The sequence below is a fragment of the Crocodylus porosus genome, unplaced genomic scaffold (assembly GCF_001723895.1).
Source record: "Crocodylus porosus isolate Cpor-Errol unplaced genomic scaffold, CroPor_comp1, whole genome shotgun sequence".
NCBI lineage: Eukaryota > Metazoa > Chordata > Crocodylia > Crocodylidae > Crocodylus > Crocodylus porosus.
In genome coordinates, this window is record NW_017728907.1 from 52,286,670 (window position 1) to 52,299,498 (window position 12,829).

Here is a 12,829-nt window from a genome sequence, read left to right on the forward strand (position 1 = left end):
AAATTGGATGCTTATCTTGCTGGGATCCTATGACCCCAGCTGACTTCCTGCCCTTTGGGCAAGGGGCTGGACTGGATGATCTCCCGAGGTCCCTTCCAGTCCTGATGTCTATGAAATCTATGAAATTCCTACAGCTTTGACATTTAGGGCAATAAGGAAGGGAGGGTTGTTTTGTATGTTAAGTCATACTGAGTTACATGAAATCACACACACCAAATTCATACTTCATTCAATAGGGAACAAGACCAGACAGCTTTTCTACATTTCTTACTCTTACCTCATGCCGTGACATCACACCTCTGAAAATACTATTTGCTTGTTAACTAGTGTCAAACCTTGCATCTTCTCAGTGGCCAGCTAGTTGCCTCTGGATCAAGCAAAGGAGCTTTAGCTGTATTTGCCCACTTCATGACCTCATTTGCAAGTGGTCTTTACAACCTAATGTTTAGCTATATACACTCATTTGAGTATTTGTACAACTGTGTTACAATGCTCCTCTTGTAAAAGATAAAAGTAGCGGATGTGTAGGTATACTACACATTAAACCAGGATCATCCAATTGGCAACCCATGGGCTGAAGGGTTAAGTTGCAGCCTCCAGGCTCCTACCCAGCTGCTGATCCCTGCATCGCTCCAGCTCCCCTTCCTCCAATGCTTTCGCTGCCAGCCCCTGCCTCAGTGAGCGGGACTGGGCAGGGCAGTGCAGCGTGGCACAGCCAGGGAAGTGAAGGGTGAGCCTGGGGCAGCGCAGTAGTGGGGGGGCAACATGTGTGCAGTTGGCAGGGGGCAGGAATGCATGTGGCATGAGCCCAAGGGACTCATGGCTTGCCTTGGTGGGCCTCATAAGCATAGTCTCAACTGGTTCAGCCCACAGGGGGTTTAGCCCCCGCTCAGAGGCTGGACAGCCCTGAGCTGGCCCAGCCTTTTCTATCATTCTCCTTCATAGATTTCATAGACATTAGGGCTGGAAGGGACCTCGCGAGATCATCAGGTCCAGCCCCCTGCCCAAGGGGCAGGAAGTCAGATCACCCCAGCAAGATAAGCATCCAGGCGTTTCTTAAAAAGGTATCCAAAGTAGGTGCTTGCACCACTTCTGGGGAAAGTCTAGTCCAGACTCTGGAGACTCAAACGGTAAAGAAGTTTTTCCTTATGACCAATCTAAAACAGTCTACCATTAGACCTCGTCGTCCCTTGTCATGCCCTGGTGAACAGATGTTCTCCCAGTTCTTGATGCACACTCCTTAGATACTTATAAGCTGCCACCAAAGTCACCCCTGAGCTTTCGCTTCTCCAGGCTGAAGAGTCCCATGCCCCTCAGCTTCTCTTCATAAGGCCTAGTCACTTGACCTCTAATCATGCAGGTGGCTCTCCTCTGGACTCCTTCATATTTTTTCCTCTCAGGAGCATTTGAAGATTTCTTGATTTAAAAACCTGTTGGCAAGTACTCAGCTCACAAGTCAGGCATGGAGGGAGGGGGAATGGAAATCAAAATACTAGTTTAGTACATACAGTTTTATCCAACATGGTCGTGTTTCATTTCTTTTCCTACCTATATCTGCTTGTCAATTTAGATTATATACCCATTGGATCAAGGACCTAGGCATCTTCCTAAAGGTTTCCCCATAAAGCTATTAGCTTTTGGGTGCTCCAAGAACAAACGTCCTATGTCCTTGTCTCCCCCTTTGTTCTTTGTTACTGCACAGTTGCATAAACAGAAAAACACATCACTAAGAGCTCCTTTAAGGCCCCGTCTACCCAAAAAAATGACCATGTGCCAATACTGTTTAAAAGTGTGGAGAGGAAAAGAGTTTTTAGAGTGCATCAGTTATATCAGTAAAAGCTCTAATACACAGAGGCACCAACAAAAGTGTCCTTTTATCAGGATAACAGTTTGTTTGGGAAGCTGTTATAAGCACTGCCAGCAAGAAATCTGTTGTCGTTGAAGGGGAAACGGGACACCAATATAGCTTTACAGCAGCAGAATCTTTCAAATATAAGCAAGGCTCTGCTCTGAAACGGGACTCCCTCAAAAGTTAGTGCTATCTGATGAAATCCCCACAACAATCAATTGTTGTTGCTAACAGGATTAAGATTTCCAGTTGAGAACAACCAGGGAGTTTAATAACAACTAAAGCTGCTGCTGAACTGATGCTTTTTGTATGCATGCATTCTTGTAACAAAGGAAAAAAAAAAAACCTAAGAATTATTTTAAATTGGTGCAAGTTAGTCAGGCATTCTGAAACCAGTGACTTCAAAAATTTATAGCACCACTTTTTAAATGAGGAGTTACGTCAATCAGCTTGCACTTACCAGTTGTGGCCTGTTCATTTCTGTTAAGAACATTCCAGAAAAAAAACAGTTGCAATTTGGTGAGTTGGTAATAGACCAAAACAATCTAAAAACAGAAATGAGTTCCCCATACTTAGGATCCTAACTGGATGCAACATCATATTTAAAGTTTGTTATTAGCCAATAGGTTAAATTTTAAAATCTAGCCAATGACTTACTTTTCTAGGACTTCTCTTAAAGACTTCAGATGCATTTGAAGCACTTTCTGAAAAAGTTCTGGCTCTCCTGGGACAACACACAGACCTGTTCAACCAGTTAGACAGCGAAGACTAGTAGATGGACTATGACGGATTGAAGATGTGTAATCAGCAGAACAGGGATTTGGTTTCTGGATAGAGTTGTTTGCTTTTCCATCTGCAGTGACACATTACCTCAAATATCGACATAAGTGTGCTTGAAGACCTGGTAACTTCATTAAGGTAGCATGGATAGTCTTTTCAATCCTAATTTAATAAAGGAGCCCTCCTAAAATTTATTTCTGAAGCTGAATTAGCGTTGCAGTGCTGAAGTTACTATTGTGTCTTATATCAAGGCTCCAATGCACACAAAAAGTCATGTAGTATTCTCATTCATCCCTATAACTGTCAGAAAGTTAATTAGAAAGAATAGCCAGCCTTGCCATGAGCGGTTGAAGTTGTTACAGTACTGTACCAGATTAGCATTCCAAATGCTCATGTTTCTAAAAAGGACACCATTCTTATTCACATTCTTCTCCAATTTCTTATTCCTCTGGCTCTGTAATTCAATTCACATCCTGTCTGAAGACCAGAGAGGTTACAAGTAAATCAAACTAACTTTGTTCTGATGAAAACAAGCTTCAGAATTTCAGCTGAATCTAAAAGTATCTAAACAAGTTGCTTCTTCAGAAGTGTATGAAGAACAAAAGCTAATACAAGCAAGGGTACAGACAGTGGGAACAGACAGTGACAAACAAAATAGCCAAGCGGATGGACACTACACATACAATATGCTTTTGTAGTCTCTCTTGATATTTCATCTCTAGTGCCAGTGATAGCAGCTAAAACCATTTGTGGTGCAAACCAAAGTGTGCGTGATCAGCTGCAATGGTACATTACAGCTCCTTAGTAGCAACATAAAAAACGTAAGGGTGAAGCAGTACCTCACAAAAAGCCCAAAAAAAACCCATAAGCTTTCATATCCTAGGTACTGAACAATCTTAATTTTTTTCCCCTAAAAAAGCTGTTTAGAACAACTCCTTACCTGAAAAGTAATCTTTGTAAAAAAGGAGAACCAATAATAATTAATGATTTTTTTTCCCATCCATAGCATAGTTTTTCCCCCCCAGTCATGACAGAAACCATTTAATGTATTTTTTAAAGGATCCCAGGAAACTTGAGAAGATTTAAGCTAACTTTTTTTAAAAAGAAAACATACTTTCCGATTTCCCTATGCATGTTTAAAAGGATCTTTTCAAAAAGGGAGAAACTATGCACAAAGTGCTGTAAAACATACAAAATAAAATGAAAAACGTTTTTCTCCTAACTAAAATTTTTCAGTTACAGTAATGTTAGGTGTCACTGTCGGTGATATGAGCTGCAAAGTTTTCAGACAAATATGACATACAAAGTTGTAATTTAACAAAGCAAGAGTTTTGTAGGCAACTGTCAGCGTTAAACTATAAACTATGACAAATAGCAGAATTTGGAAGGATGAATCATCTGAAAAGACTGTGCAGAGGAAACCAAAGGTTTATATAGCAAACTTTGCCCCATGAATTGAAAAAGTAAATGACACCAAGGCACAAAATGAAATGTGCCACAATACATTCCTGCAGTACTGACAATGGAGTTTCAGACACACAAAAATCTGAAGTTACTGTTACTGTAGAATCGTAACTTCAGCTCACCCATATCGTACACTCTGTTCACATTAAGAAAAAACATTATTACCATGAACAGAAAGAGGACATAGATTTCACAGACATGAGGACTGGAAGTGACCTCTCAAGATCACTGCATGATCTTGACCAAAGAGCAGGCAGTCAGCAGGGATCAAATGAGCAGGGGTCAAATGAACATATCCTAAAAGGAGGCAATTATTCTCCTCTGCAATGTGTTCTGAGATAAGAATAAAAAACTTTAAGTAACAACATTGTTTATTATTATTTTTATTGTTATTGAGGGATTAATTACAACTGCTTTAGGAACTAGAAATAAATAGTCTTGTGTATATGGCTGAGCTTGCTAATGAGACATTACCATGTGTTCTCACAGCATACAAAAAACCCTACAAACTCTCCATTCTGAAAGTATAATTTTATACATACAACACAGAGGTGTATGGCATAAACCTATATTCTATTTTGACTTTTATTTAATTATGCAAGTTTTTGTGGAGACAAAGCTTCATCCCTTACGAAATGTATCCACATTTTCCTTAAAATGGTAAAATAAAGTTGCCAGGTATTAAAAAGCACAAGTGTGCAAAGGGGAAGAAGAAACTCATTACAAATGGTACAAGAGTGCTTTGAACATTTTACATTGATTGCTCACCAATTTGACATATGCTTGGAGAATGGAAGAATAAAACACCCATACCACAAACTAAATTTGTTGTTATTAAAAGACAGGAAATTTCAACTGTTTTCTTAAAATTATTGTGTATTTTTTTCCTCACACTACTTTTCCATAGTTAAAAGGGATCAAAGGTGTTAGCACAAGGAAGTGAACATTTGAGAAGATTCAGTTTACAGTGTGGATCCAATGAGGAAGGGTGGGATTGTCCTTGCAATGCTTCTGTGGCAGGCAGCAGAGCTAACCCATTCAGAAAGGCATAAGCTTGCTCAGGCAACTGCCTACTTGCTTCTCTGAAACAGTTCATCTCTAAGGCCGGGTCCAGATGAATACCATCATTTGTTTCCCCAGGGGCAAGTAGCAGCGGTTGTGCCACTGCTACTTGTCCCTGGGGAATGCCTGTGCCACGTGAGCTCTGTGTGCAGCAGGTTACCCCAGTGGGGTAGGGGAGGCTGGGCCAAGCAACTGTACTGGCCCCAGCAGCCTTACCTGGGGCCCTGGGGACCGAACGGAGCTGCAGCCACAGTGTTCCTGCAGCTGGAAGCCTGCCTGGCAGCTGAAGCGTGGATCTGGCCAGCCAGGCTCCAGTTTTGGGTGGCACGTGCTGCTGTCACATGTGCCACCCTGCTTTTTTTTGGCACGGGTTTTTTTAAGCGTGGGATCTGTTGAAACAAACCCCCCCATGCTGCAAGGTAGCAGCAAAAGGGAAAGCCTGCATGTGCAGTGTGTGATGCTGCAGATCCACGCTTATTTGGACATGGGCTAAGGTGCCACCCTGCCCTACCTCCTGCCTGATTTCCAGCTAACATTGCTAACTATCACTCTCTACTGATACATATCAAAACAAAATCTGCTTCTTCCCTGTTCTCACTATCTTTTTTGAAGTAAAGGAAGTGAAGTTCTCACTATCTTTTCTGAAAGAAACCTAATGAACTCCCCCTTGTGGGAAAAAGAAAAAAAATTTACACTGGACAAAATGAGGATATCCAAGACAGCAAGCAAAAGGTCTCTAAATTGCCTATTCTACGGTTCTTTCCCAAATTTAAAGAGAAACTCCTAGAGCCCTTCACTCCTTAAATGTTTCTCACCGGAGATATCAATCCAGGTACTTCTACATGTATTTAGCTTCATAATTATCACCAAGAGCTAAAAAAGAATTATCCCCACTTCACAGTTTAACTGAGGCACTGAGACATTATAGGTTACACCCACAAAATAATTTAATGTTGCAATACTGAGCGCTGCCATACCCAACTATCCAATTTAATTCAATGGATTAGAGGCTTCTCCAGGGGGTGGGAGACCCAAACTCAGTTCTTTCCTCTGCCCAAGACAATTTGAACCCGTGTCCCAGATGAATGCCATCAGGCTACAAGCTGTGTGAAGGAAGTGATCTCTCAATTCCCTTCTATAGCATCCAAAGCAAAGGAGCAAATTTAACACGCCTCTCCCACATCCTGGAAGAGTTCTCCAAGCATCAGGCTAATGGGTAAAAGAGAGGCACTGGATTCACTTCTCCTCCCATACACTGTGCAAGGCAGGTGTCCTCTGAAAACACCTACCAGACCCAACCCTGCAGGCAAGACAGGGTAAGCTAACAGGACTTGGATGCAAGTGCAATACTGAACTGTTCACCACTGTGAAGACTTAGTCAAACCTGAGCATGTACAGAAGCAGACTCTTATGTATTCAGGGCTCTTTAGGAACTTAAGTATCTAGGGACTTTAGGTGGCAGCCATACAAGGGTTCTGAGGTTCTAAACATTTTTTGGGGGCAGTTCTTCTAGCAACCAGGTCTTTCTGTGGACCTAGACATAAATGACCTGCTAAACAGAGAAAGCTTGTGATGCAAAAAGAGAATTGAATCTAGACTTCCCAACTTCCATGAAGTACCTTGGACAAAGAACCATCATCCCTTTCAAATCAAGGCTAAAGGGAACCAATTCTACATGGGGCTTCAGTGTTCTTTGTCAATAATTTTCTTCTGCAGGATTGTAATGAGAAAGTGATTGCTGGCCCCCAACATAAGAAGCATGCCAGACAATGATGTATTGTACTACTGCTTAGCTATTATTGATGTAAAACACTGCTATGGGTTAAAACCCCCGCCCCAAGCCACTTATGGCCACCCCTTTCCCTGCTCTAGGTCCCTCCACTGGTAACAATTTAACTGTAAAAAAAAAAAATAAGGGCCAGTTTATGAAGACCCACAAAACTAAATAAAAACCAAACCCTGCAATTTATAAAAACAAAAAAAACCCAACAGCATCAAGTCTATTTTTAGGCTGAACAAATGTGAGCATTCTACTTTATTAAAGGCTAAGAAAGCCATACATTTGCATAAATTCTTGAAATAAATGCATCTTTTCAGTTGTTTAGCATGAAAGCTTCCACATCTTTACTAGTGTTGCTTGTTGATTGATTTTCTTTTTAAAAGGAAACTAATAAACTTGGGTTTTAGATCAAATCAAACTTATTTTTCTGTCTACATAAATATAATGATGGCCATAAGCATGATTGTACAGAATCTTCAGAGCTACAAGACCAGACCCAACACTATTAGCTGGAAATGGAAATACAAAATGAAAGGTGAATCAAGCGGGTGTCCAAGAACACGACTTCTCAAAGGATAGAAACAGCATCTCTCCAAGCTCTTCACTCCCACTTATGGCTGCTGCAATGGAAGGCTGTGAAGCTGTTGCCCCAGCTCCGTCCAGGCCTTCAGCCTGCTGAAACTGCCTGCATACAAGTAGAATAGCAGCAATACACTCTCGCTTATGTCAAGGAAGAAACAAAAAGAAATATACTTAAGTGTACTATTGGCCCTGATGTCCTGAACAGCTGCTATAAAACCATACAAGATATGTGTCTTGCCTACAGACTTGTTAAGTCCCTTCTGAATCTGTTAGTTGTCTCACTTCTGGATGTTTATCTTTGCAGCCATAAGGGCTAGATTTTCTTCAAATGCTTAACCTTTGAAGTTTCTGAACGTAAACTTCCCACCAAAAAAGCTTCTCAATTACCATAGGCAGGTGGATCTTCCAAGCTTTGCTCAAACATTCTGGACCACTTATTATATACTAATACAACCCTAGTTAGCCCAGTGCATTAAACATCTTTCCATATAGTACAGAAGACTTCATACAGAACAGATATGTATTAGAATCCCTAATTGTGTGGAACACATAGATCATACCAGCTCCTACCTAAAAAAAAAAAACAAGATATGAAAGAAGAAAGCCTCTGAAAAGTTTTTCCCTCTAAACCCCTGCAAACAATAGCATGTAATCAGTCAAGAACTAGTGGCCTCTTACCCTATAGGAGTAGAGTGTAAGAAACGTGAGTCTAAGTGATTTTCTCCTACAACATCATATACAAGATGAGTATATAATCTCCAGTCATCTACCATTAGTTAACAAGCCCCACAATTCTCCAGAGGATCTGTTAAATAAATGGCCTAATTGTGGGCCAGTGGTATACAGCTACACTGTAATAGCGAAGTATATATGGATAAACTTATGCTAGCTAAACTGTGCTTTTACATGAGAACTTATTCCAGCCCCTGCCCCCCATTTTGAATGAAACTATGCAGACAATGCACAGTTTTGCCAATATACACTAGGAGGCTATACGTTAGGAGGTTTGGCCAGAACTCTCAGTCACAAGTCACACTTCATCATACCCCTGACCAACAAAGCTATACTACCATAGCTCTGCTTTTAAACTAGACCCATTTAGATTTAGGTCATAAAGAGTTTTACAGTTAATCTAAGGTTGGCTAATATGCCCCAAGGGCAATTCCACTGAGACCTCCAAACTTCCCAGACAATCTATTTGGAGATAACTTCAATGTACACTTATTTCAGCCACTGATGATTTTAATCTGGAATATGAAACTTTTGTGGAGCCTAGGCTCTTCTGCTCAGTTTGAGCACACTAACACTATGCACAGTCTCCTGACAGAAGCTTTGGAAATTACTCTTCAGAGGTATACCCCCATCCCATCCAGAAAAGTCCAGAGTGGCTCAAATGAATCTCTGAGGCCAAAGTGACAGAATTAGAATGTTCTGTTGAACTAAGCCTGCACAAAAATACTGGAGTCCCAAGAGAATCATATTACACACCAGGACTGCAAAAAAAAAAAATCAAGGAAAGTCCTTTCAGGTTGAACTTTAAACCCTTAAATAAGCTGAGCTCATCAACTCAAATTCCATGTTTGTACAGCGCCTGCCACATGGACATCCTGATTGGGTCTGAAACCTGTGTGATACAATGTATCTAAGGTACCCACCATAGATGAACATTCAGCTGTGCCAGACATGCAGGTGTCAGAGATGGAATTCCCCACCTCCCACAACTTCAGGCATGTCATTGCTTTATTAGCACCTGTTGCAAGGAATACACAATTCCTTTTTTACTTAATTTATGCAACTGATAAAGCACTGACCTTTTGTAGTTTTGCCTATATTTCAATGACACTGTGTGGAGAAGTTGTGAACTGCATTCATAAGAGTAATCAATATACATATGCATGATCATCAAATTTATCTATTACCTGACTCACAAAGATCATCAAGACTATTCACAGCGTCAAGTTAAGCAAGAGAAAAGTTTAGGTAAGGTGTTTGTGCACCCTATTTGCCTAATCTAACCTTTATATTCAAGAAGCAGCATATAAAAACATTATTAGTAGTATCTACCTGGAAGATAGAAATTTATAGGGAATATATTGTGAAGAAAAAAAGTATTCCGATTCTCATAGCCCTATTCTTGACTACTATTACTAGTTTTTAATCTAACCACATTTAAACCTTACAATGAAGTGATTAAAATAAGAAAAGCCAAAAAGATTTTTTTAGTGCTTTAGAATTCTGAAGTTGTTGCTTAAAAACAACTATATTTAAGTAGTGTAAAATGAAATGAATGATATAACTCCCATTGACTTCAGAAGGTGCATGATAATACCATTACCATTATATAAACACTCTCAACAATACCATAATTTCCAAGTTCAGCGTTTGTAGGGAGGGGAGGCCTTGCCATATTTAAACAAACAAAAAAAAAAAAAGACAGTGATTCTTGCTTGTTAATTTTTTTTTCAGATGACTGAGAAATAAAAGCTTCCCTCCCTATTCTATCATTTTTCCATTTAGCAAACACTAAACAGTTACAATGAATTGTATTTTAATATTTTACAGTTTCTATATCATGGTCTATGACAAGGTCTCTTGCCCCTGTATTACCAAAGCCATACTGCCATCTGTGAGAGAAATATTTAACAGCTGAAAACTACAAAAAGTATAGCAAAGAAAGCATACAGCATTATGGCTTTCTCTTTTCCCTTTAAGTTCCTGGTGAATGAGTTATACATTTCAAAGTATACTAGAAGTTTAGGATACCTAGAAGTTCCCTCACTAGTTTTTACTATTTTAAAGGTTACAGTTGGGCCTACTGCTCTTTTACATTATAACACTGTTCAATAGTGTTAAGCAGCTGTCAGTTCAGTGCGTCAGCCTGTGGAAGAGGAAAAAGTCTAAAAGCAAAGACAGAAAAAGAGAAGTTGCTGGTCAAATGCAAAAGTCAGAGGAGGGAAGGTTCTGGCTTCTGATCAGCTACAGACTCACAACATCACCTTTCATGCATGAATTAACTTCTGTGCTTCAGATTCCTCTTGTGCAAGACTAAAGTATACTTACTTGTATTTGTTTGTTAATAAGACATCTACCATTCCAGTTACTAAGCATGCCTTCATTAAATGCACACTTAAGTCCTCTAATAAAGAGTGCTATAAGTGCAAAGTAGTATTATCACTATGAACATGCCAACTGTATATGAATTAAGTTTTATTTTAGGACTAGCAAGATGCACAAACCAACACACCACCCCTGATGTTAGATTCACATATGTTGTGGAACCTCGCACCAGCCTAGAGTTTTGCTAACTTCAGTAGCACTCTACAAGAGTATTATGTGCATGTGATTACAGGGATGGAACCCAAGCTTCTTTTCTGGGGGTATGTTATTATTACCAAAATCTTCTGAAATAAACTGCAGTATAATCATGTGCGATTGGGGGGGGACATTATTTTTTACATAAGACTCCTATTTTCATATATCAAAAACTGGAAGTTGTCTGCAGAGATGCCATATATTCAAAGTCCTATAAAAGGAAAATATCACTCCATTATTCAAACAAATATCTTATCTAACATGCCACAGAAATAAGCAAGCTATATAATGAAACAAAAAGTTACAGACATTATATGCTTTACAATCAAATCATTTTTAAGAAATAACTTTTGTAGATCTGCTTTGATATGTGCATGGAAACAAGAGGTGAAGAAGGTCTGAAAAGCGAATTACTAACTATAGCCATCTTCCCAGTGAAGACCAGATCTTTGGTGGGGGGAGGGGGAAAGATCACGGGTAATGGCCTTGACCTCAATCTTACAAGTTAGTTCAAACAAGTACAAGACTGCCCTTGTATCAGACCGACCCCAGAACCTGTGGAAATACAAGACTAAAGAAAAGACTGATTTTCAGATGTATACCCCTGTATCTATGAACAGGATAATATAAATCAGACACTCTTCCAAGATGCGTTTACATCTCTCCTCAAATCAAGTTTCAGTTCAAAGTATCCTCCAAAACAAAAAGGTGAACAAGTACCTCCCTGCCTGATTGAATTTATTCTTGGGAAAACAATATAGGAAAAAAAAGCCCTATATAGAGGGACTACATGGAAGAGATTAACCAGCTTCAGGCAAACCTTTCACTTCCCCTCAGAGGGCCTTATTTTTGGAACTAAGATTAAGGTAGCGTTCATTTGGCTTGTTTGGATATCTGATTACTTTATATTACAAGTAAGGTGTGCATGTAGATATTATCTCACATCTGTACATACACATGTGCAGAAGCATATGTGTATTTACACAGCTGTATATACATGCATATACGCATGCATACACACATATATATATGCGCACTTACATGCATACATGTGCATACACACATATACAGGTTTCTCTCGCCAACCAGTTGTGAGTATCCATGCTTAATAGTCTATATACCATTTTGGCTACTACAGTACAGTTTTGAAAATAACTGGTTTTCTGTGGCCACACATCAGCCAGCCACCTGCCATTTTTCCCATAAGCCTTTTGTCTTGCAAAGCACGGGAACTTTCATAAACCTAGCCCCAGCAGCTGGCAAGGGAAACCTATATATGCACTTACATGTATACAAGTGTGCGCGCACACAGACACACACTTCTAGGCATGCAAGTGCACACACACAAATGTATGCAAAGATGCATGCTTCCATGCATGTATGTGCGCACACATAGACACACATGCATATGTGTACACACATGCAGACACTTCCATACATGCATGGAAATATCTGTGCCTATGTGCACACACATGTACATGCACATGCACACACGTACACACACAGATACTTCTGTACACACACACATATATGTGTGTGTGTATGCACAGGCACAGACACACTTCCATGCACGTATATGCACACACACACATATACATATCCATGTGTATACACACGCACACAGAATCACACTTCCACACACAGATAAGTGCGTACACGCCTGCCTATACCTCAGTGTGAGCGCGCACACACACACACACCCGTGCGAGGGGGGGGTCCCCGCAGGAGGCCGAGAGGCCGTCCCCGCGCCCAGCGCCCGGCTGCGGCCCGTGGTGCCCAAGCAGGGCGCGGGGCTCACCTGGAAGTCGGCCAGGATCATCTCCCGGTCCATGTTGGACGCCATGGCCGCCGCCTGCCTGCCCGCCCTGGGCGCGGGGCTGCGCGCATCCAGCTCCGGCTCGCCCGGCCCGGCCCGGCTCGGCTCGAGCCCCTCCCGGCTCCCCGCGCCGCGGCGGTGAGCGCGGGCGGGCGGCTGGCCATGCTGCTGAAGCTCCTGCAGA

At 40.9% G+C, this 12,829-nt stretch overlaps 1 protein-coding gene across 2 annotated transcripts in view; it reads right to left on the reverse strand.

Annotated features, from left to right (window-relative positions):
• The window catches only part of FAF1 (Fas associated factor 1), a 297,443-nt gene extending 284,656 nt beyond the window's left edge, over window positions 1-12,787 (reverse strand). The window contains exon 1 of one of the 2 annotated variants that reach the window (XM_019531400.1): window positions 12,628-12,785. In XM_019531400.1, the coding sequence (XP_019386945.1) occupies window positions 12,628-12,672 (45 nt within the window). In that variant the 5' untranslated portion in view covers window positions 12,673-12,785. Of the gene's footprint in view, window positions 1-12,627 lie in introns of both variants that reach the window. The other variant, XM_019531401.1, reaches the window with a different exon arrangement.
• Between the last annotated feature and the right edge of the window lie 42 nt (window positions 12,788-12,829).